Source organism: Ochlerotatus camptorhynchus, unplaced genomic scaffold (genome assembly GCF_037179485.1).
Source record: "Ochlerotatus camptorhynchus isolate MF236.1 unplaced genomic scaffold, CSIRO-AGI_Acam_v1.1 ptg000072l, whole genome shotgun sequence".
Classification (NCBI taxonomy): domain Eukaryota; kingdom Metazoa; phylum Arthropoda; class Insecta; order Diptera; family Culicidae; genus Ochlerotatus; species Ochlerotatus camptorhynchus.
In genome coordinates, this window is record NW_027040562.1 from 280,314 (window position 1) to 306,634 (window position 26,321).

A 26,321-nucleotide genomic window follows, 5' to 3' on the forward strand; every position below is an offset into this window, starting at 1 on the left:
ATTCATTTTCCTTGAAAAAAAAAATAATTGAAAAACAGGCCGAAAAAAGGCAAAAGATTGGGAATACCCCTTAACACTATGCCAACTAACTTTGGCGAGAAAAAACCCTCGCGCAAGGTTGCAAAGACTCATTTCAGCTAAAATAATGTTTTTCGGAATAATAAAACCAAAAGATGGTATGATGGCATGTTTTACTTGTAACTTACAAGAAGAGGTTACAAAGTATGCGTTGGAAACATAAAACCTGTAAATTTTGCTTTCTATGAGTCACAATCAGCGATTTGCTGATCGCTGAGTGAGTGAGTGAGTGAGTGAGTGAGTTTGTGAAAAATCGCTGATTGTGACTCTAATGAAGTGACATAAACAGGTTTAATATGTCAAACACATTCTTTGCAACCTCTTCTTGTATCCTACCAATTCAAAATTTGATCATGGCATCTAATTATTTCATAATTTAGAAAAACATTGTTTTAGCTGAAATGAGTATTTGCAACCTTGCCCTCGCGTGGGGAAAAACTCAAAAACTCAAATACTAGTGTCGTACAACGAGACCGATGCGACTTGACCGGCTCAGCGTGCGAGACGGAATCTGATATAAAACATAATATGGCAATTTGTTTTATGTTTCGTTTTCTTTTTGAAACAAAATTGCAGAAATTGTAATTGAATTTCTGAGGCATAAAATAAAAGCCCCCGGTTCATGAGTTGATGGGTCGATATGTAGGGTCCAGATGTGGGAGCTGCCTTCCTGGCGTCGGGAGCATTGGTACTCAGTACGGAAAACAAGATCGACGGAAAAAAAATAAAGGAAAAAAAAACAGAAAAATTGATTATATTTATCAACTGCAGCTCGAATTGCAGCATACTTACTTACCTCAAGTCTCAAGATTTTCGAAAATCTTGCACTTATTTCCCGAAATTCACAATTGAAAACAATACTTACGTGGAACGCGGAAGTATTGTTATTGTTTACATTTTTGTCCGGGTGAAAACGAGAGAATGGTTGGTAGTTATTTTTGCTTTCATGGCCCAGAGAATGGACACAGCAAATAAATGCTAAATTAAAATTAACTATTGTTGGCTTAATAATAGAATATTGTTATTTTTACAATAGCTGCATTTGAAAAGTGGCTGATTAAAACAAAAAGAATCCTATTTTGAATTTATATGAATAAGTATTATTGAAACAACAAAAAGCAATAAAATTTCAACTGGAATTGTTTGCTTATATACAATTAAAGTTTTTTTTGTTCAATGCAAACAATTTTCTGTCCGTGTAAGAAGCTCAAGAAGCGTCATTTTCACGAACAGTGGCAAACGTTGGAGTAACGGATACCCGATTAAGTCGGAACCTGTCGAGGCACCTCGCCCTTTGTCGACGGCCCACAGGAGCTCGTTATCAGTGTTCGGAAAATCTCAAAAACTCAAATCTCATGCATGAGTTTATGCGCCTATGAGTATTGCCTTGTAAAATTCAACGTCGCAAAAATCACCGATGAGTTTTCAGGTTCAAATATTCATTGCTTTATATTTTGGCGTTGTTCATTGTTTTTACTATTGTTTGTGCATCAGGGGTTGGAAAACTAACAAAACATGCATAGGCATGATATCAATTAACGTTTGAGTGGTTTTTATGAGTTTAAAGCTGGAATGATTTTTCGGCGTTATGAGTGTGAGTGCGTATGCATGAGATTCTCAAGCGTGAATTTTGTTTGCCGCATTCGCACGCGAGTTTATTCTCGCAGGGAGGCTCAATGAATGAGATTTGAGAATGATTTTCCCTCCCAATACTGAGGGTGATATCGATGTTGTAGACATCATCGATCGGTGTCGGTGTTTGATCCATGGATTCTAGTTCGGCTGCTGTCTTAACCGAGGTCTTAACCATCTGGAAAAATGGAGAGTAGCTAGAGGATGCTGATCTTCAACTATAGCATTTCGCTAATTCCTCCGCCACTTCTTCGGGCTTGTCCGTGAACCTATCTGCTCGCTTGACCACTACGGTGCGTTGTTGTCGACTTCCTCGCAGAGTGTTAACCGTTCTCCACAAATCGGTGGACAAGCTAGTCGGTGAGATTTTCACTACGAAGTTTCCTACAATTGCGTTTTGACTTGGTGATAGCCTGTCGTGCCCCTGCTCTGGCTTCCTGGAATCTAGCCAATGCTTCGCGTTGATCTGGGTCGGAAAGTTGTAGACGTCGCAGGGATCTTACACATCTTCTTCGCCGCCGAATCGCTGCTTTAACTTCGGGGCACCACCATGGTACCACTTTTGGTCCAACGCGACCGCTGCTTCATGGTATGGATTTAGTCGCTGCGTCGATGATCACTTCGGTGAAACTGTTGACGTCACACTCGACACCTGATCGAATATTTTCGGCTGTGATGCTTTCATATAACGACCAGTCGGCTTGTTTGTACAGCCATTTTTGTCGCGTCATTCGCGAATACAACCACCTGGAAATGGTTATAGGAAAGTGGTCGCTGTTGAATGTGTCCGAAAGGGTTCGCCAAGTGAACCTACGGGCCAGATACTCGGAGCAGAACGTCAGGTCGATTGCCGAAGTGCTACCTGTAGCCGGGTCGATGCGAGTAGGGGAGCCGTTATTGAGAATCACTAGTTGTTTATCCAGAGTTATTTCTGTTGAAAGACAATTTCTGTGACGGGTATTTGCGCAGCTCTGCTAGCTAATGTGACATTTCTTTGATGCACTGTCAGACCTTCTATCAGAAAGACTCTTGCTATGTGTGGGTTAATTTTTATTCGAAATTAAGTGCTCCGTGAATATACACGTTTTATACTTTCACTCTCGAATGCGTCGTGTTTTATTTTCTGACTGGAATTCCATATCTTATCAAGTTATGGACCCAGATTTTGTGCGTGTTGGGAATTTCTAACAGTGAAAAGTTTTGAGTCGGAATGGAGAACGAGCCGGAAATTATGCGCGTTCCGTTGTTTGATGGATCCAACTTTGCGTCGTGGAAGTTTCGAGTTCAAGTGGTGCTCGAGGAGCATGAGTTGCTTGAATGCATCGAAAACGAGATGGTGGAGGTTGATGAACTTTACCATCAAGCAAGAAGACACCGACGCTGTACGGCAAGCTAAGGAGAAGCTGACAGAAAAGCGGCGGAAGAAGGATCGGCGATGTAAATCGGTGTTGATTTCTAGGATTCACGACAGCATGTTGGAGTATGTGCAAGGGAAAGCGACCCCAAGAGCAATTTGGCTTGTGTTGGAGAAAGTTTTCGAGCGGCGCAGCATAGCGAGTCGATTGCACCTCAAGAAAAAGCTATTGACGTTGCGGCACGATCGAGACAGCCTGCAGGATCATTTTCTTACTTTTGACCGAGTCGTACGTGAATATACGAGACGATGGCGGAGAACAATTTGACACCCAGGAGCCCAGCAAGTGCGATCGTTAACGGTAAGACACCCTTTCAACTTTGGGAGGGTAGAAAGCCTGATGTTTCGGTCTTGAGAGTCTGGGGTAGTCCTGTGTTTTGTCACATTCCGAAAGAACACCGGAAAAAGTTGGACAAGAAAGCGTGGAAAGGAGTTTTTCTTGGGTATCACTGTAACGGATACAGGGTGTGGGACCCAACGTGAGGAAAAGTGATTGCAGCTAGGGATGTGATAGTCGACGAATCCAATGGTGCTTCGAATACGTTGGGAAAGTCACAGGGAAACGAAATAACTTATATTAAACGTTTGACGGATTATAACAGTAGCAACAGTGACTTGAAGAATGAAGTTCAAGAAGATGATTTGGAGCAAGAAGAAAATTTGGAACAGCTTGACTTGGAGGTGACCAACGAAGAGTTTGAAGACTGTACTGATGGTACTAGCGACAGTGAGGGTTCAACAGGGGCCAATCAGCGGATGGTGCCTGCGGTTGAAGAAAGTGTTCGGAAGCGAGTTGCTCCTATTTGGCAGAAAGACTACGAGATGAACTTTTCTGCATGGGCTTTGAGTGCCGTGAGTTATGTTGACAATTTTCCTGATACGCTAGCAGAGATGAAGAAGCGTGAAGACTGGAAGATGTGGGAAGAGGCTGTTCGAGAAGAGATGAGGTCACATGAGCAGAACAATACGTGGACTTTGTGCAAGTTGCCAGAAGGAAGAAATCCTATTACGTGTAAATGGGTTTTTAAAATCAAGAAGGGTGATAATGATGCTCCTGATCGGTATAAGGCTAGGCTGGTAGCTCGTGGCATAACACAGCGGTACGGCTACGACTATGTTGAGACGTATACTCCAGTAGCAAGACTCGATACGGTGGCGAATCAGGAGCGGCTACAAATTCATTAGCTAGACGTGAAAACGGCGATTCTCAACGGTATGCTTCAGGAAGAGATTTACATGGTTCAGCCTGAGGGTCTGCAGCAAGAATCGAATCTAGTGTGTCGTCTCAATCGTGCATTGTATGGACTCAAGCAGGCATCCCGATCGCGAAACGAGAGGTTCCACCAGTTCATGATGAAGCTCAAGTTCAAGCGCAGTGATAACGATCATTGTTTGTATGTGTGAATGGAGTGCGGAAAGCGATTGTTTCTAGTGCTGTACGTGGACGATATTCTCATCGTTGGTCATGATTCGAAGGCGATTGTGGCAGTGAAGAGTTGTTTGAAGAAGGAATTCGCAATGTCGGATCTTGGCGATATTAGCTGTTTTCTCGGAATGAGCATAGAGAGGAATATCGAGAAGCGGTTCATGAGGATTTCGCAGAAGGGATATTTGGAAAGTCTTCTTCGACGCTTTGGCATGGCGGACTGTTAGCCAGTTGCTACACCGATAGAATGCCATCTGAAGCTAACGAAAGGAACTGAAGCGGAAAGAACGGACAACTCTTATAGAGAGCTTGTGGGTTGTCTGGCGTATGTTGCCCTTACATCGCGACCAGATTTGTGTGCTGCAGTGAATGTGTTCAGTCAGTTACAAAGTTGTCCTACTAATGAACATTGGTGTCACCTGAAGCGGATTCTCCGTTATGTGAAGGGATCTCTCGACGTCGGCCTGGAATTCCAAGGAGGTGAGGATGAACCAGCTCTGGTGGCGTACTCAGATGCGGATTGGGGAAACGATGTCAACGATAGAAGATCCAAGAGTGGCTACATTGTACGAGTTTTTGGAGGCACAGTGGCTTGGCTTACACGCAAGCAACAAACCGTGGCGTTGTCGTCAACAGAGGCGGAGTTCGTGGCACTTTGCACTGCTGCTTGCGAAGGTGTTTGGTTGCGAAGACTGTTGGAGGATCTTGGAATCGTCATCAAGGGAGCCGTGACTTATTATGAGGACAACCAGTCGTGTATGAGAGTGGCAGAAGAGTCAAGGTACAGTCGGCGAATGAAACACGTTGATATAAAGTTGAATTTCATCCGGGAACTAGTGCAAGAAGGTGATATAAACTTTGAGTATATTCCATCGGAACAGCAGCTAGCGGATGTAATGACTAAGGGGCTACCATCTGTGGCCTTCAAGCGTCTTCTGGAAGAAATTGGTGTTAAGCGGTCCAGAAATTGAGCAGGGGTGTTGAAAGACAATTTCTGTGACGGGTATTTGCGCAGCTCTGCTAGCTAATGTGACATTCCTTTGATGCACTGTCAGAACTTCTATCAGAAAGACTCTTGCTATGTGTGGGTTAATTTTTATTCGAAACTAAGTGCTCCGTGAATATACACGTTTTATACTTTCACTCTAGAATGTGTCGTGTTTTATTTTCTAACTGGAATTCCATATCTTATCAATTTCAGCAATGAATCTGCTGAGGATAGTCGATGTTTGTGACCCCAAGCGAGATGGTGCGCGTTAAAGTCGCTTAGAAGCATAGCCGGGCTTTTCAGTTGCTCGAAAAACTCATTCAGTGCGGCCTGACTACCCTGGACTGCACTCGGTGGAATATATATGGGTACTACTGTTATCTGGATCGGTGCGTAGATGCGTGAAGCTACGAGCTGTAAAGTGGTATCGATTTGCACGCGCTCGAAAGGTATACCTTCCCGGATAGCAAGGTTTACCACGTGTTGCCAGTGGCGTACGCTGTTCGAAAGAGGAGCGTGTAGTTCGTTCCGGCAAAGTCTATTTTTTTTAACTAGTTCGTTTATTTACTAGGCTCAGTCGTGTGTGACACTTTGCGGAGCCAAAATCAGTAATGTTTGATTTACATTTATATAGCAGTATTTCTCGGTTAGTATTGGGTACCAATTACTCGTGGCGGGCTCGAGGTTAATTGGCAACAATTTCGATTGGAAGGATCTAGGTAGGAAACTGGTTTCTGAAGCCTCCTTCAGATACTACTCTCGGACGGTTGACCAAATCCTGGCTGGGCAGGGGCAAGTAGCACAGGAACAGGAGGGTAATAAGACTGGGACACAATGGCGGGAAATCGTTTGGAAAGGAGGGGATAGTCACATCAAACTCTAACATCAGACAAACAAAGGCATTCGTAGATCGCTTGCATGTAGGGAAGATCACGTGTTCCCGTGATCGATGTCATCATAACCGGTTGTGCACCTACATATATTGATGTCAACGAGGTTTATTCAATAGAGATGTGCGTCTAGTGCCAAAGTCTGGTTGTAACATACTTTAGCTGACCTTCGTCTTCTGAAGCGCTACAATGGAGGGCTCATGGTCGACGATGAAGAGTTTAAGCTCGTTAATGTTGGCCCGTAGTCTTCGTACGTTCCATTGCAGGGTGAAGCAACCGCCAGGGCGAATATTCGCGTTTGTGGATGATAGTGATGATGAACAAGACGACGATGATAAACTGTGGACTCGAGTAAAAATTTCGATCGGATTCCAGGAGGAGGTGGAAGGTGCAAGACACTTGTGACAGGTCTCACCTGCTGCCCCCTGAATATCCACTCCCATCCTTGGCAGGGGGGAGGTTACTTCACACTCTCGCTACCCACACCGATTTTGCGATACTGGTTGTTGCAGTGATGATGACGGTGTCGATTCATCTCGAAGGACTGCATTGGAAAACTGCATGGGCGGACTTTCCCCCGGAGCAGACCCAAACTGGCCTAGGAGTGTTGTTGCAAACACTGTTGTGATTGTTAGTGTGCGCTGTTGCTGTTCCAGAAATGGAAAAAAGCTCCGTGACGTTGGGGTGATGACAAAGTGCATACGTGTGGTTGTGGTTGGTGGGGAATTAATAGAGTTTTATGTAGGTAGGTGCTCGAAAAATCCGTTACATTATCATCGATCGCAGAGGGAGAATCTCTATCGTCGAGTTGGGGTAAGACGTCCCGGACAGATCCTCCCACCTGTTGCGCTCTCGCTTGTGAGAGTGGAAGAGGTACTAAACATTCCCTGCTTCCAAATCGATGGTCCAAATCGTTGTCCGTATTCGTTGCTTGGTCGTTAATACTGCTCATTGTGTAATTAGAGGAGTTGATGTCGTCGATTTTGCTGGATAGGGGGCGTTTCGTCGATTTCAGACTCCTTGTTGACACTTACAGTTTCGGAATCGTGCGGTGGGTTTTGTTCGGCGATTACTTTCTTCAATGGAAGACTTTGGCGACCGGGTGATATGTTGTTCGACTTGTTGCGTTTTTTCTTCTTCCCAGGTTGATTGTGTTTTTGTTCTACAATTGCAGGTGAGCGGGTCCTTAGATGCATGGATGATCTCACTGCGCGTGACTCTCTGACTTGCTGCTGCTGTTGCTGCTGTTGCTGTTGCTGCTGTTGCTGTTGCTGCTGCTGCTGTTGTGGTTGTTGAGCTGGTTGGCTTTCCGATACGAACATGTTCTTGATATGGGCAATCAGCTTGTCGATCTTCTAGTCCTTTCGAATTATTGCTTCCAACAAATTTGTAATCGGGGCGTCTTTCTTCTCAATCTCTCTCTCTCTCGAGTTGTTCGAGCTTTTGACGATCGACACTTGGCTGGGCTGCTGCTGCTGCTGCTGCTGCTGCTGCTGCTGCTGCTGCTGCGTGGCTTCTCACTCCTGTTTCAACCTGCTTGCACGCTTCCGGGTGCGTAAAATTGCGATCGACCTTGATACGGATAACATCCGTCTCCTTCTTGTAAACGGGCGTTGGCGATTGTTTGGACGATGCGTTCCTCCACAGTTAATGCAGTGGGCAGCTTCTCCGCATTCCTCATTCTCCTCAACATGGCGTTCGGCGGAACAATGCAGACAACGTTGCGGACCAGGACAGCGGAGACGTGGATGACCATAACGGAAACAACCATAACATCCCAAGTAACAATTTTGGTTGTATGAGGGTTCTGTAGACCATGATTTAGACTTGTAGTATGCTTTAAAACCTCGATAAAACTTGCAATGTTGCTTGGGATAGCAGTGGATTTGGGCAGTAAGGGCGGGTAGCAACACTCAAGAGACCAATCAGGATAATTACATTTAGCGACAGTAAGGATCAAAGTGGACGTGTTGACACGGCCACCATTATCATTGCGCGTTGAACACGAACGTAGAAAAAATCGCAAGGTTCTAGGACAATTTTTATAATGTGGCCACTTTATCGGTCAATCTAGATTATCCGGACAGCTAGAATATGGCCTTTATACCCCAAAATATAGTATTCATATTAAATACGCTTTGATCTCTTGATGCTGAACAACATAGTAAAAATCGCATGGTTCTAGGACAATTTTTAAATGTGGCCATCTTATCGGTCAATCCAGATTATCCGGAGAATCAGAATATGGCCACTATACCCCAAAATATATTTTCCATATTAAATACGCTTTGATCTCTTGATTCTGAACAAACATAGAAAAAATCGCAAGGTTCTTGAACAATTTTTATAATGTGGCCACTTTATCGGTCTATCTAGATTATCCAGGAGCATACAGATTAATTTTGGCCAGTAACTCAGGAACATCATATTCTGCGAGCAAAACTTTAGCAACGATGACGACCTGCAATATGTTTCGTCGCTTAGCAAGAGTATCCAAACCAAGTAAACGACAGCGGTCAGCATACGGTGGTTAATTCAGCGGGTCACTCCATGGAAGATAGCGCAGTGCGTATCTGACGAATTTGCGTTGAACAGCTTCGAATCGTCCACTCCATACTGCTTGGTAGGGATTGCAGACAACACACGCGAATTCCAGTAGTGAGCGTACCGTATTAAATACGCTTTGATCTCTTGATTCTGAACAACATAGTAAAAATCACATGGTTCTAGAACAATTTTTAAATGTGGCCACTTTATCGGTCAATCCAGATTATCCGGAGAACCAAAATATGGCCACTATACCCCAAAATACAGTTTCCATATTAAATACGATTTGATCTCTAGATTCTGAACATCATAGAAAATATCACAAGGTTCTAGGACATTATTTATAATGTGGCCACTTTATCGGTCGTTCCTGATCCTCTTTTAGGCCAGTAGAGTTTTTCCGTGGCCGTGAAAAAATTAGAGCACTGGCCCAAATTCACCAAATTAACAATCTAACAAACCGTTTTTTTCCTTACGCTGCTCATAGTCCAAATCATTACTTCGCCTACAATGATTACCTTCTTTTGGAACTGTACAAAAAATGTTGAAATATTTCAATAGGTCAACTACGCGTTGGAGGGGAAAGGGGACGTCATTGTTTTATGGAAATTCGAAAACAGTTGCTTCGTTTAAAACCGAAATTCTTTCAATGAAAATGTGTTCACTTCCGGCAGGCAAGTACAATTCAATGAACACATTTTCAAGAAACACACACACACAGACACACACACACACACACACACACACACACTAAAACACACATCTCTGGTCCTCACAAGTTCCTACCTCACACCTCCCCGTGGTGTAACCTGGGCAATGTTGTCCTTCTGACAATAGCAAAGTGAGGGGGTGCGACGCGAACACTGGCGCGGTAACCATAACACGGCGATCGAGGAAATGCTTCGTCAACCCGCAGGAGTGCCAACCGGCACATTAGGATCGACGCCAGTAAGATCCTTATTACGGCATACTGGATACGGCATGGAACTATGGACACGACACGGCACAATGGATTGGATACCACGCTACAGGGCTGACAGTCGTGCTATTCTGCTCCCTAAGTAAAGAAGGGTGACACCTTCTTGAAATGGCGAGTGGGCTAATAGTGCGGCTGCCCCCGTCCCGGTAAAACCTTGGCAGGCCTCCGGATACGTTCAAAACTCGTCACCAATTGGTGATTGGTGAGTAGTAGACTCAGATGTAACATTCCTGACTTACGCCGATCTGGCTCTGAACACGGCCCCCATGAAGGACCGTGTCAACCCTAGCATGGCCTCCCTGCTTGCATAGATAACCATGGGATCACGATAGGCGACTACATACAACGAGTGGAGATAGCGGCCCGGAGGGGGGACCCAACAGAATGGAGAAAAACGGAGAAAAAAACAAAAAAGAAGAAAATGAGAAAACCCAAAAAAATATGAAGGACGACGGCAAGACGCCAGAAATTGAAAACGGAGGAGCGAACGTGTTCGCAAGGAGCGGGATATTGCAGAGATCACCAGTGTTGAACCTGGAGGCAACAGCGAGTTCCAACAGCAGCAGTAAGCCCCAAGGTGAGCAGCAAGGACACCAAGGAGAGCTAGGTCTTATGCTAAGCCAGGTGTTCACACCGAAATCCAGCAGTAGCACACCCCAAGAAGGATTGCAGCTTGGGAAGACCAAATTGATGGAGGATCAATGAACTCCATGACTTCATCAAGGATAAGAGCAACGTCCACAAGGCAATAAAGGAAATGGTGACGGGCATCAAATCCGCCATTATTGCTGCCGAACGTGAACAGGATGCGCTGAGGACGAGGTCCGTAACTGCCGAAAGGGCACTGATCGAGGCCAAGGAGAAAGCAGCAGCTGAAATACAGGAGACGCCAAAGGGACCTCGAAATCCACGCTCGGAGAAGAGGAAAAGGGAAACTCCAGGAGAGGAAGAGGAGTTGAAAAAAGTCAAGAACGACAAAGAAGACAACAAGGAGGAAGGCTGGCGTACCGTCGAGAAGCCAAAGGAGAAGTGGAAAAAACGGAAGGAAAAAGACGTGAAGAAGAAAGCTGAACAGAAGAAGGAGATACCCAGGACTCGTCGGGAGCGAAGTAAGGGCGATGCTCTGATCGTCGAAGCTAAGGACAAAACGTCGTATGCAGCACTCCTCCGGAAGGTACGAGAGGATCCGGAGTTGAAGCAACTAGGAGAGAACGTGGTGAAAACCAGGCGAACCCAGAAAGGCGAGATCCTCTTTGAGCTGAAGAAGGATCCTGCTATCAAGAGCTCAGCCTACAAGGAGCTCGTTGAAAAGTCTCTTGGCGAAGGGGCGAGCGTAAGAGCTCTATCCCAGGAGACAGTGGTCGAGTGCAGGGACCTGGACGAGATCACCACAGAAGAGGAGCTAAGAAGTGCTTTGAGAGTGCACTGCGATCTGGGAGATGTCCCGCTGTCAATCCGCATGAGGAAGGCGTACGGCGGCATGCAAACGGCGGTTATACGGCTTTCGTCAGCTGCAGCGAATAAGCTGTTGGAGACGGGCAAGGTCAAGGTTGGCTGGTCATTGTGCTCGCTGAAAGCCACTCCTCGGGTTACCAAGCAATTGGAGCGATGTTTCAAGTGCATGGGATTCGGTCACCAGGCGAGGAACTGCAATGGCCCTGACAGATCTGATTTGTGCAGGAAATTCGGAGAGAAAGGCCATATTGCAAGAGGCTGCACGAAGCATCCGAGGTGTATGCTCTGCAAAAAAGAGGACGGTAACGATCATACGACGGGAGGCTTCAAATGCCTAGCATACAAAAAGGCGATGGCAGGCCAACAGTAATGGAGGTAACCCAAATAAACCTCAATCATTGCGACATTGCTCAGCAACTGTTGTGGTAGTCGACAACAGAAACAAAGTGCGACGTTGCAATCATTGCGGAACCGTATCGAGTCCCTCCCGATAACGGTAACTGGGTTGCGGATAGAGCTGGGATGGCAGCTATACAAGTTATGGGCAGATACCCCATTCAAGAAGTGGTTGCGAGCTCATACGAAGGCTTCGTCATCGCCAAAATCAACGGAATCTTCATGTGTAGTTGTTACGCACCCCCCAGATGGACGATGGAGAAGTTCCACGAGATGCTTGATGGACTTACCGAAGAGCTGGTCGGACGACGACCGGTAGTCATTGGAGGAGACTTCAATGCTTGGGCAGTGGAGTGGGGAAGCAGGTGTTCCAATGCAAGAGGGCACAGTCTGTTGGAAGCTCTGGCAAAACTGGAAGTTATGCTGGCCAATAAAGGCACCAGCAGCACTTTTCGCAGAGATGGCCGAGAATCCATTATCGACGTTACTTTCTGCAGTCCGTCGCTGATGGCAAACATGGATTGGAGAGTGTGCGAAGGATATACCCATAGCGACCATCAGGCGATACGATATGGCATCGGTCAACGGAATACTGTGGCAGTACGGAGGACGAGAACTTGTGACCGAAAGTGGAAGACGAAAGCTTTCGACAAGGATTTGTTCATTGAGGCACTTCGTGTGGACGGGAGTCCCGTAGATCTAAATGCGGACGAGCTGACAGAAACGTTAGTGAGAGCATGTGACACGACCATGCCGAGGAAACTGGAGCCAAATAACAGACGGCGTCCAGTCTACTGGTGGAACGAGGCACTTAGTACTCTCCGCGCTAGTTGTCTCAGAGCCAGAAGACGTGTTCAGAGAGCAAGAACGGAAGCAGACAGAGAGGAACGAAGAGAAGTGTTTCGAGCGGCCAGGGCCGCTTTTAAACGAGTGATTAAGCAGAGCAAGTCGAACTGTTTTAAGGAGCTGTGTCGAGACGCTGATGCCAACCCCTGGGGCGACGCATACCGAGTCGTGATGGCGAAGATCAGAGGTCCAACGATGCCCGCTGAAATGTGCCCAGTGAAGCTGAAAGTCATCGTGGAAGGACTTTTCCCGAAGCACGACCCAACAACCTGGCCACCTACACCGTACGGAGAAGGAGAGGGAGATAACGTCGAAATCACCAACGAGGAGCTCGTAGTAGTGGCGAAAGGATTGAAGGTGAAGAAAGCTCCCGGTCCGGATGGAATCCCCAACGTAGCGTTGAAAGCGGCGATCCAGTCATACCCGGACATGTTCAGGATGGTGCTGCAGAAATGCCTGAACGAGGGTCACTTCCCTGACAGGTGGAAGATACAGAAGCTAGTGTTGCTGCCGAAACCAGGAAAACCGCCAGGGGATCCAGCATCGTACAGGCCTATATGCCTGCTGGATACACTCGGAAAACTCTTGGAGAGGATCATCTTAAACAGGCTGACGAAATACACGGAGAGTGAGCACGGATTGTCGGAGAGGCAGTTCGGATTCCGGAAAGGGAGATCGACGGTGGATGCAATTCGGACAGTGGTCGAGAGAGCTGAAAAGGCGTCCAAACAGAAGCGGAGAGGAGATCGATATTGCGCCGTGATAACGATCGACGTCAAGAATGCGTTCAACAGCGCCAGCTGGGAGGCCATCACCGAAGCACTGCATAGAATGAGGGTCCCTGACTACCTGTGCAGAATCCTGAGGAGTTATTTCCAGAACCGGGTTCTGGTCTACGAGACAGACATGGGACAGAGATCGATTAGGATCACAGCGGGAGTTCCACAAGGCTCCATCCTTGGCCCAACGCTCTGGAACGGGATGTACAACGGCGTGCTAACGCTGAAACTGCCCAAAGGAGTTGAGATCGTTGGCTTTGCGGACGACGTCGTCTTGACGGTAACAGGCGAGACGCTGGAAGAGGTGGAAGTGTTGTCAACCGAGGCAATCGACATGATTGGTAACTGGATGAAAGGAGCGAAGCTGCAAATAGCCCACCACAAAACGGAAGTGTTATTGGTCAGTAACTGTAAAGCGGTACAGCGGGCAGAAATCACCGTCGGGGAGCACACCATAGCCTCGAAGCGTGTGTTAAAATACCTGGGAGTGATGATCGATGACCGGCTAAACTTCAACAGCCACGTCGAATATGCCTGTGAGAAGGCTTCGAAGGCCATCAACGCGATAGCTAGAATCATGCCGAACAACGCTGGTCCCAGCAGTAGCAAGAGGCGTCTTCTGGCCAGCGTGTCATCATCGATACTGAGATATGGAGGTCCAGCCTGGGTTCCAGCGCTGGAAACGAAGCAGAACCAAAGGAAACTGAGCAGTACGTTCCGGCTCATGGCCATGCGAGTCGTGAGTGCGTACAGAACCATCTCGTCGGAAGCAGTATGCGTTATCGCCGGTATGATCCCTATCGGCATCACCCTGGCGGAGGACAGCGAGTGCTACAGGCAGAGAGAAGCCGGAAGAGTACGGAAAGTTGTGAGAGTGGAGTCATTGGCTAAGTGGCAACAGGAGTGGAACACGACGGAGAACGGTAGATGGACACATAGACTAATACCGATTCTTTCGACCTGGGTGAACAGAAAACACGGAGAAGTCAATTTCCACCTAACGCAGTTCCTGTCTGGCCACGGCTGCTTCAGGAAATACCTGCATCGGTTCGGACACGCAGCGTCACCCCTCTGTCCGGAGTGTGGCAACGTCGATGAAACGCCGGAGCATGTGGTCTTTGACTGTCCAAGGTTCGAGGCAGTGCGAACGGAGATACCCGTCCTTAACGTGGAGAATGTCGTTGATGAAATGTGTCGAGAGGAGGACTCTTGGAATGCCGTCAGCAGGGCAGTCACGCAGATTATGTCAGAGCTGCAGCGTAAATGGAGAGAAGAGCAGCGATCTAGCAACGCCAGCTAGCGCTGAGAGTACGACAAGTGCATGAGCACAGGCACCCCCCGAAGTAGTCGCTTCACAGTGGTCCCGGGGGATCCAGGCAGAGGAGAGAGTAAGGAATGGGTTTTAGTGGAGCTGCACTAGGCAACTAGTGGATACCACACCGTGCCACCTTCACTACAGGCCAGGCTTCTTGAAGCTTTCCTAAACCTTACTATAAAAAAAAACACTAAAACACACACACACAACAAACGCACACACACTCGCACACAAACCCACACACACACACATATACACACTCACACACACATATACACACACAGACAGGCACACACACAAACACACACACGCACAAACGCGCACACACGCACACACATGCACACACACACACACACACACCTACACACTCACACACACACAAACACACACGCACACACACACACACACACACACACACACACACACACACTCACACACACACTCACACACACACTCACACACACACACACTCTCACACACACACACACACACACACACACACACACACACACATACACACACACACACACACACACACACACACACACACACACACACATTAGCTGACCTGAGCTCTTAGACTCTTTTAGACATCTTTAACTGCATCCTTGAATATTTGTAATTATCGTCTAGCCCGTGGTTTATCCACTCAGGGTCGGCTGGCTTGCTCGAGGAGGACTCAGAAACAAAGCGGACAAAGACACAATAAAGCAGAACAAAGACAAGTCATCCTTAGCCTCGGAAAATAGAAATAAAGTTACAAATAGAAATTTCACTTAAACATTCTTAAATTTTATTCCAACAAGATACATAGGTTGGAGGGTGAGCTCGTTGCGGCCGCTGCTGCATCCGATGGGGCCCTTTGGTCCGTTGCATGCGAGGAAGAGGAGGAAGGGAAAACTCATACCTTTGTTGAATGCAGGTTACATGTCAAAACGTGGTCTCCGGGCAGTTTCTGGTTACCGCCTGTGACTACGCCCGATGCTTCTTCTGTCCGGGGTGATCTTGAGAGGGTTCGTCGTGTGCCCGCCGACGGGAAGTGAACTCATAGGTCAGGAGCCCAATAAGCGGGGGCGGACCCGCTGAACCTTAATGGGCCCTAACCTCCAAAACGTCCGTTCTAGCTTCCACGTCGCGTGTGGTCCAACGAAGTAGCGGTTGGGGCTCGTTGACCACCGGCACCGTAGGGTGTTGAGCAGGGGCTTACTTGTGGTCCGTCCTGGAATGATGTCCAACAGTAACCCTCCGGGTGACGTTCCAGGGGGGAATTCCGTGGATATTCCCCACACTAATCACCAAAGAGGGGTTCGAACACGCCGGACTTGCAGCGAATGATCTGGACACGCCGAGGTTGACGCCCCGATCCTCCAGGCTAGGGGCCATAATAGTACCCCGGTATCACACTTCACTGACTTCGTGGTTACTTCACCAAGGTTGACTAGTGAGCTTCAACCAACCACTGTCACTTGAACACCCGATAGCTGGTATAGTGTTTTTTTTTTGCGCACTTCTGCTCGTTTCGACGGACCAAGCTCAACTGTCTCGATCTCTACAATTCATCTCCTCTCAACCTCCTAGATGTTCCACTCCTCGTCCTTTCCTCTCTCTCCTCCTCCATCTCCTTTGATATATCTCCGGAACTACGAAGACGCATTGTTTGCCATGGTGAGATGTGAGATGTCTCAACATTTATTCCCATGAAGCAGCATTCAATAGTTTTTAGTACTTTTTTGTAGGGTAAATGGTTTAGTGCGGTCTTTGCCGTCTTTTTTATCATTTACAGTAATAGCAGTCTAGTAAACCGTACACCACTTTTATTATGTGTGTTTACGAGATTGTTCTTTTTTTTATCTTTTGTTTTTGGTTCTTATTTTGTCTACATGCAAAGACTTACATGATTCAATAAAAGAGTGCTGGGTGACTAGTTATATGGTTTTTTTTTATTATTTAGGGTTAGGTATTTCATTATGTGTTATGTAGCCGGTTCTTCAGGTTATGACCACGGGAGTCCAGCAATGTATATATATGTTTTCAAGTCTGCCTTATATGTGTTTCAAACTGTATAATATAATTTAACAGACTGTTTTTTTTTTAAACACATAGAAAACAAACCCCGTGAAGGAAACAGAACACATTAAATAGTAACTTAAAACTACTGTACATTTGAAAGAAATATATCGAGCCGAGCAAGAACAATAAATAAATTAAGTGTTTTTACATATTTGATTACTCCTAATGGAAATTTACTGTGATAAACAAAACTGTGGCCCTTATATTTTAAGTATAACTTGTCCTTGGACATGCATATTGTGCCGAGCATTGAACCGGTAACAATCATCCCGCCTCCCAAGGAAAAATTGTTAACCAACTTAACAATTTTTTATTCACCATTTCATAAATCGAAACGTCCGCGCAACTTAGCTGTCCGTTGACAATACAAATATCCGGATATTTTTATTTTAGGCTAATTATATTCACCCGCTGCTTACTGATTAACTGGATTGATCCCATAATTGCGTTCCAACTTCAATCTGCGGATACGTATTTTGCTCAATTTTTGTGTGTGTGTTTTTTTTTTAGTATCTTTACTTTAAATTATTGCCAGAGCTATAATCCTCTAATCTACACTAGTTTTTCTACTTTTTAACGATATTCCTAAATTTAACATTCTCATTCACACTTTCAATCATACTCTCATTCATTTGGGTACCCTTTTTACACATTCATTCAACCGTTTCATTCTTTTTTTTTCTAACCCTATTTTTTTTTATATAAATATTTTTACCAAATTCCTAACTTATGTGTCCTAGGAGACAGTGTTCGTCATCCAGAATCTCCGTAGAGGCCAAAGATACAACTACCTCCACGAACCTAGCCGCTAAATACCTTAGAAGACAATTTCTGTCTTCTAGGTTCTCGAAGAGGCGAATATGTATACTACCTCGACGAAAGTTTAATTATTTTTACTTTTCGCGCGCGAACTTTCATCCTTTCTCCCGGAAAGGTGACGTTCTGGAGAATTCCTTTTTTTTTTTTAGTGTGACCAAACCGTTTTCTTAATTTAAAACTTTTGGTCCCTCGATCACAGGATTTTACTATAAACCCCATCGACCACAATAAGAAAAGATGCAAGCCAACATTTTGCTCCCATAATTTCAATGTGAACGCACAGTCCCTATAATTCGCAAAAACGGGGCTCAACATGAACACAGAGATAATCCAGTCACCTAAGCTATTGCTTAGCTAACAACGACTTGCTACGTGGATGCTGATGCGAGTGAAAACGTTGAATTTCGATCTGGGATGAGATTTTTTTTTTGAGGACAGCTTCTTCTTGGGACAGATCGACTACAAAGCGGATATGATTCGACATCATCGGACTGAACCGATGACAACTTCCGAATTTAGCTGCTTTTGGAGGACTTAAACAGTTTGTTTACCCTTTTTTAATGCTATTTACAGGTCAACGACCCGACGTGTCGGATTCGAGTTCGAGAAACAAAGCGAACCATTATAATCCCAGTAGTGTTTACGGTATGGTTCTTCTTCCTCACCCTGGCTTCAGATGTACGGCGGGCCAAACCCCGAGAGACTTTCCCTCAAGGTCCTCAATCTCATACGAAGACGAACCTATTTTATGAACGATTTTTGCAGTCAGATACTGAGGTCCGTATTTAGCGTTATACGCTTCTAGAGCGCTGGACAGTTTCATATTTTGCCTGTAAACTAACTGCCCTACATTCAGGGTTTTTCCATACACTCTGTGGCGAAGCTCATAGCGCTTTTGTCCTTCCCGATGAGCCTCTTTCAGTTTATCTTGTACCAGCCTGTTGATGTTGTTGAACAATTCGGATTGTCGTTTTTCGCGTTCAGCAGTGGATCGGTCAGGATCACCATCACCCAAACGATGATCAGCTCCCTTCAAAAACATCTCATACCCGTGAGTGGTGAAAAAGGGGGTCAAATCCGTCGCTGTGTGTACAGAAGAGTTCAACACTGCTTCAATTTGGAACAACCTGGTATCACAGAGTTTTTGGTCTGTTTTGACATAGGTTCGTATGGCTACGTTGACTGTTCTATTCACCCACTCAACCGGATTAGCCTGTGAGTGATACTTAGAATTCAGCCAGTGCCTGATATCGAACCTAGTCAAAAGTGAACGAAATTCATGAGACAAGAAGCACGACGCATTGTCGGTGATGACTACTTCTGGAACCGAATTGCGATAGAACCACTGTTCTTTCAAGACTTTGCACAGCGTTTGATTGTCGATCTTGCGAAATGGAACTAGCATGATCCACTTGCTGAAAAGATCGACAACTGACAAAATATGTTGATTTTGTTTCCGACTTCGAGGAAGAGGGCCTATGAAATCCAGAGCTATGATCTGCCATGGATGAGTAGTGATGCGTCGATCACCAAACGGCGTGGCTAATGCTATGTTGGGAGCCTTCGTTTCCTTGCAGACGGTACATTTGTTTACATATTCTCGTACTTCAATGACCATCCAGGGCCAAAAGTAACGCAGACGTATTCTGCTGAGAGTGTGGTCGATTCCAGGGTGCATGGAATTATCGTGACTCTCTCTAATAATCTCAGGTCGTTCATTCGGAGGTGGAATTATCTTCCAGTCGAAACGATTATCATGAGGATCACTGGGATTCGGTACGAATTTAACCAGCACACCCTCACGAACTTGGAAGTCCACATAATCATCTGGTTGGTCAGAGGCTTTCTCCAGCAACTCTTCATACCAAGACTGGGGTGATTCAATTGGGTTTGGGTTCGATTTGGCAGTGGCGAGGGGAGTGGACGGAGCAACAATAACAACATCATCTTTATCAGCAACAGCAGCAGCACCTTGATCAACAACAATAGCAGCAACACTACGCGAGAGAGCGTCCGCTACAATGTTCTCTTTGCCCCGACGATGACGAATGGTCATATCGAACTGTTGTAAAGAGAGGCACCATCTACTACAACGGGAAGCTGTCTTCCATTTCGCAGTCAGGATGTGGGTTAGGGCAGCGGAGTCTGTGATGACCGTAAAATGTGAGCCCTCGATATAACCTCTGAAGACCTCGATGGATAGAAGAGCCGCTAGTGCTTCTTTTTCACAAGCATGATAATTTCTTTGCGGAGTAGTAAGCTTGTGCGAAAAGAAGGCTACAACTCTTTCGTATCCACCTTGTATCTGCGTCAGAATCCCTGCGACTGCCACGTCACTGGCATCAGTCTGGATAGTGAATTCTTGGGAGAAATCTGGGAAGGCAAGGATCGGAGCTGAGATGAGCTTCTCCTTGATTAAGTTGAAGGCATCTTCTGCAGCCTCATTCCAGCCCAGGACCTTCGACTTTGTTTTCAAAAGGTCGGATAACGGAGAGGTGACTCCACTGAAATCGTCTATAAATCGGCGATAATAATTTGCCATTCCTAGGAACCTCCGTAGTTTTGTGACCGTTGTTGGTCTTTCGTAGTCCACTATTGCTCGGACCTTTTCCGGGTTGGCCCGAAGACCTTCTGTTGATAGTAGGTACCCTAGGAATGGCAATTCATTCACTTAGACTTTTCGACATTGATGGAAAGGTTGGCCTCTGCTAGACGTTTCGCTACTGAGCTAAGGAGCTGCATTTGATGCTCGAACGTCTCCGATACGATGACGATATCGTCCAGGTATACGAAGACGTTCGGCTCTAACTCACCGTGCCCGAGAACGTGGTCCATTAATCGGGACAAAGTAGCCGGGCTATTCGCTAGGCCGAACGGTAGTCTGGTAAATTGAAACATTCCCTTGCCCTGTACGCTAAATGCCGTGAACCGCCTAGAACCTTTCTCCAAAGGAATTTGGAGGAAAGCTTCGGACAGGTCAATCGTACTCAGGTATTTGGCCCTGGGGAGTTGACCGAGGATCCGGCCTGGATGGGGCAAGGGATATGCATCACGAATCGTCCTCTCGTTTATTTTTCGAGCATCTAAGCAGAGGCGAACCTTCCCAGAGGGTTTAATGACCGGCACAACATTTGAACACCAATCAGAGTGAGCTCTTTCGATTATACCGATCGATAACATTCGCTCCAACTCCTTCCCAACTTTTTGTTGTACCTTCGGGGAAAGCGTGTATGGATACTGGCGAACAGGAGGTTTCCCCTTGCATTCGTCAGCTATTTCAATACGGTGTTTGATCAGAGGCGTCATGGTCAGCCTTTCTGAACATGCCCCTTGAAACAAATTCTTAACTTCTTCTAGTTGAGCGAGTTCAAAATCATTAAACGTTATTTGAACTGGCTCAGTCCTTGGAGAAGTATCGTCTTCTACTGTGGCACAATCCTGGATGGTCGGCCAAATCCGAAATTTCCGCGAAAAGTCCATGCCGAGGATGCAGTCTGCAGATAAAGTTCTAACTACTAGAGTTGGAATTATCTTTATACGCCCAGCGAAGTTAAATGGAATGGACAATTGACCTAGTACTTCTAGTTCGGAGCCATTTGCGGAGCGAATCACAGTAGGACGGGTTAACGGTTTCAGTATTTGGTTATTTATTTTGCAAAATACATTTTCACTAATAAGGGTAAGTTGGCTACCAGAGTCCAGTAACCCTTTTGAAGGAATGCCGTAGATTTTAATTTTGGCATACGGTCTGTTATCGTGGGTATCGACTAGGGTAATATTGAGAACCTGAGATTCCTCCTCCGAACACAAATCCCTCGGAAAAGGTTCCCAGAATTCCACAAGGGTGACATCTAACGGCACGGAGTTTACGCGGATGGGCTCGACGGTCGGCGATTTTGGGCCGTCTGCAATCCGTTTTTTCTACAATATGGGCAGTTGTGGGCTTCGAACTCTTTGAAACCACACACCAGGCAAAGTGAACCCCTATAACTCCTACACTGCTCCAAGGAATGATTGGGTTGTTGGCAGTATAGGCATTCGTAGCTACGAGGGGGTCGATGTGCTTCTATCAGCCTCTTCAATGTCCTCGTAGGTTTAGAAGGACCTTCCTTCGGATCGGGTTGCTTTGAGGGACCTGTTGGTGGAGGATTGTTGGGTTTCCCAACCTCCATTTCTTCTTTCTTTTTAAAATTCCCCCCTTTTGGCTTGTTATTATTTGGACTCTGCTGGTTTGGTTTGAACGGAGGACGGTTGTTGAAATTCCTGGGATCTCCTCTACCAGGTTTGAATTCCGAAACCGCACTTTTCATTCCCGAACACTTTAGCATACAGCGAAAAGTTTGACGCATCAATCACATGCCCCGCTTCTAGCAGTTCGGGAAGACAAAAAATCGGCTTCCAAAGAAGCGTCTTCTTGTAGTCCGGCCTCATATTCCTTTTGAGGATATCCAGCTGCTCTGTATCACTCATGGGTGTGATCATGGACCTGAACATTTTTTCCATATCGTAATAGTATTCCTGAAATGATTCGTTCCTCTGCTGACGCCGTTTGTAGATCCTTGTTCGCACCAACGAGTCCAATTCTGGGTGAGCAAAAGTTCTCCGGAGCTCGCTTACTAAGTGTGGCCAGCTGATCAGCCGCCCTGAGGAACGCATGGTCATGTACCAGTTAAGCGCTGGTCCTGTAAATAGATGGAAAGCCGAGTCAAATAGCTTAGCCTCGGTGGTCCGTTCCGATAGGGCTAGCTGTGATACTAAAACCAGAAACTCATTTAATTTAAGTCCCTGATCTTTTAAGTATAACTTGTCCTTGGACATGCATATTGTGCCGAGCATTGAACCGGTAACATATTCTCTTGAAGAAGATTATACTAACATCGAAACGGCTCTACGAATTTTGTGTTGAGACTTCCTGTTACAGTGGCATCATGAGAACGTTGCTTCAGCAAACTGAAATAAATAAAAAAAAATTACGTTCCAAAATGATCCAAGATAAACTTTCTGTCTTGGCTGTTCTTTCGGTAGAACAGGTTGAATAAGATGGGGCCAAGGATGCTTCCCTGTGGGACACTCACACCAATGTGGAAAGCATCCGATGTGATGCCATTGAGAGAGACTCTGAATGTCCGAAAGGTAATTTTTATTATCCAAACCATGCCAAACATTGTCGAACGCTTTTTCAACGTCAAACAATGCCATGGCAGATGTTTTAGATACATACTTGTTCCGTCTAAGGCTCTGAACCATTTGGTGGATTATTTTAACTTTTGGTTAAAATTTGACAGATGGAAAGTTATCGATTAACCCTGCTATCCGAGCGTGGTTATTTCTGACAGACAAGAAGTTAAATTTTGACGACCGTGGCTCGAAAACCGGTCGATCGACAGCACGGGGATTTTCGAACATAAGAAATAACTTTCGAAATGTCACTTTTAACTACGAGTTAAATTTAACTCGGCAAATGGTTCACAGCCTAAGAATGTTTGTTACTCGAGTGAGCTGGTGAACAGTCGAGCGACCTTTACGGAAGCCAAACTGCTTCTCGAGCAATATGTTGTTTTCCTCGGCAGATGCCAGGTGTCGATGGTAGACTACTCTTTCGAACAGCTTGGATAACCCCGAGAGAAGGCTGATGGGTCGGTAGCTTGAAGGAGAGGATGGATCTTTCCCAGGTTTCCGGATGGGGATGACTTTAGCTGACATCCAGCACGAGGGGAAGTAGTCAAGTCTCAGGTACTGATCAAAAATCATTGCCAGATGGTTGAAAAATCTGGAACTGAGATGTTTGAGTTCCAGATTCAGGATTTGGTCAAAACCTGGGGCCTTCATATTTTTAGATGATTTGGTATATTTATTTATTTATTTATTTCCATTTCGTCAAGCCGGTGTAGACTACATACAATGATTATTACAATGTTTACTTACATACTATGCATTAATTCTATTCTGTTTTAGCTTATTTTTTTTTTTTTTGCTGCTTGGACATTGTGATGTCAATAGTTCCGCAATGCAAATTATATAGGCGCATCATTCGATTGATTGGGCTATTTTTTGCATAGTTTGTTCTGTACGATTTTTCTGAAAATAAATTCCGTGTTCTAAGATATCGATAAGGTGTGTAAAAGTTTAATTGTGCGAGAATTTCTGCCGAATCTATGCGCATTGAAATAATGTCGTTGATGAAGAAAAGCATTGCAAATTGGCAGCGCTCCTTAAGTGTTTGTATATTGATGAGCATGCAGCGCGCTTCATAAAATGGTAATGGAAATGCAGTTCAATTCAATTTACGTAAAGCATATAAAAGGAATTGTTTTTGGACAGATTCTATGCGTTCTTCGTGTATGGAAATGTATGGATTTCACACTAGGTGGCAGTATTCCAGAATTGGCCTTACACATGTGGTATATAATAGCTTAATAGTGTATGGGTCTTCGAAATTATGACTGAACCTTTTGATGAAGCCTAGCATTCTGTTTGCTTTACTAATGATAGTATTATAATGTTCTATAAAAGTTAGTTTGGAGTCTAGGATTACACCTAGATCTCTTACAATTTCGCTTTTTTCTACTATTTGGTTGCCTAATGATATTTCAATATGCGGTGTTTCAATTTTTCTGCTAAATGCTATTGCAGTACATTTTTTTACGTTCAGTTGAAGTAGACTTTTACTACACCAGGTGTGGAATATATTGATTTCATTCTGGAATTCTTCTGCATCGCTAGAATTACTTATTTCCATAAAGAGCTTCATGTCGTCTGCATATACAAGCAATTTTATTTTTTTAAGTATGTAGGAAATGTCGTTTATGTACAAAATAATGCCAACAGTTTGTCAGCCATAATCTCGAATTCCACAGGAAAGTTGTTAGGAATTCAATGGATACCGCAACTGCAGTATCGTATGGACTAGGCGTATGAAGATGTCGATGGGCGCGTGGACCCCAGACCGACTCAACCGGGTGGGAGTGTCCGGGGCCAAGATGGTATAGTGTGCAGGGGCACAACAGCAGCGCTGTTTTATATCTTTTCAGGTTCAAGCAGAACGATGTGCAACCGCCACTGACAGGATTTCCCGCCGTTTTTTTATGAATGGAACGGGGCAGAAAGTATTTTTTCAGCAGAATATGTTTTGTTTTGCATGTATAACTTTCGCAAGTTTTGGTTTAATTAAACGGGACCCACCCCATCGCTGGTTGTGAAGGTGATCATGCCGTGATCCACCTTTTTCCGCTGACTTGCTCCTGCTTGGTGCAGGACCAAGTACCACACCGTCCGAAGCGGTAATGAGCAGAAGCACGACAGCAGCGCTGTTTTCTATCTTTTCAGGTTTAAACAGAACGATTTTCAACCAAGTGGTACTCGATTATGACGACTGGGTTTGGAAAAACGTTTATTTCATGAAATCAGAGATAAAATTATCATTTGTACATTCTTCAAATGTTTTTTTTTAAAGGAAAAAAAAAAAATATATTTCAGCGGATTTGTAATGTAATATCGTATTGATTAGCGTATTTGCATTTTATTTTCATCTATAAATGGCAAAGTTACAAGCTTTCAAAACCAAACACTATTTCACCACACATATTTTTTGATCTGCACTCCAGTATAGTCTACAAAGACATAGTTATACGTAAAAAAAAGTAGAAGCGTCTGTGCCTAGGGGCACGAACGGAAGCTTGACGTAGGACCGCTAGTAGACGGAACAAATATGTTGATCATTTAGTTCTTAACTCTTTCCGTTTTTGAATTTGTGACCCGGTTGTTTTTCAGATGGTGGCCACACCAGTGCAAGTCAATGCCGACCAGATTACGGCAGCCTAGTCATGCTTCCTATTGAGGAAAGCCTTTCCTCCGGTCGATGTGGGTGTTTCCGTCGTCGTCGTCGTCTTCACATTGGTGCGATGCGTGCTGTTCCACTCATACGTCGTGTCCGACGCTTATCCGTCCGTTGCTCAAAAGCAAATGACGAAGAAAATGATTTTATTATCACTGCTTTTCTCCTCCCTTCCTTTCATTGGTGAAATGGTGAGCGATCAACCGAGCATTGAGCTCGCTCGTGTGAGCATGCGCAGTGTGTCGTTTGTTCGCTCTATCGTTGCGTCCGTGTTTGGGATTTTTCGTTACTTGTCTGAATTTTGATTTTTTTAATGTGACCTCCAGTATAGAAATTAACGTCAAAAAAAAGGTGCCTTTAAAAATTTGGTATTTTGTAATTGTAAAATTGAACATATTTGTAGTTCTGGGGTGAACGTTTCAGTTCAATTGATATTAAGCAAACAAAGTTACAACATGTCAAAGTTGTCAATTTTGCATGAAAATCATCGAACATCACAGTACATAAATGACGCGACATGTCGACATATTACAAACTTATATGCGTGATAATAAAAATTCATCAGATAAGGTATGAAGATATTCTAAATTAATTTAAATACTTACAATACAAATACATGCGTCTAAAAAAAACATTCTTAAATCACATATCGTGGCACAGTTATAGGTATTATAAGGAAAATGTAAACTGAATCAATACTTCTAGTGTCTGGCTTTATACATTGGATCTCTTTGTCATGATTTGGACCATCGAGGCAAAAACAATAAGTTTATGTTGGATACGGAATCACCTCTGGCGGCCATATATACTACTTCGACTATGGAACACCATCATTTTAATCAAACGGTTACCA

At 45.0% G+C, this 26,321-nt stretch overlaps 1 protein-coding gene across 1 annotated transcript in view; it reads left to right on the plus strand.

The window, feature by feature from the left end:
• LOC135697547 (probable 3',5'-cyclic phosphodiesterase pde-5) overlaps positions 1 to 26,314 on the plus strand; it is a gene marked incomplete at its 3' end in the record, with an annotated part of 81,063 nt that extends 54,749 nt beyond the window's left edge. Inside the window, exon 7 of the mRNA XM_065217300.1 lies at positions 26,174 to 26,314. Within this exon, the coding sequence (XP_065073372.1) occupies positions 26,174 to 26,314 (141 nt within the window). The remainder of the gene's footprint in view (positions 1 to 26,173) is intronic.
• Positions 26,315 to 26,321: the final 7 nt, after the last annotated feature.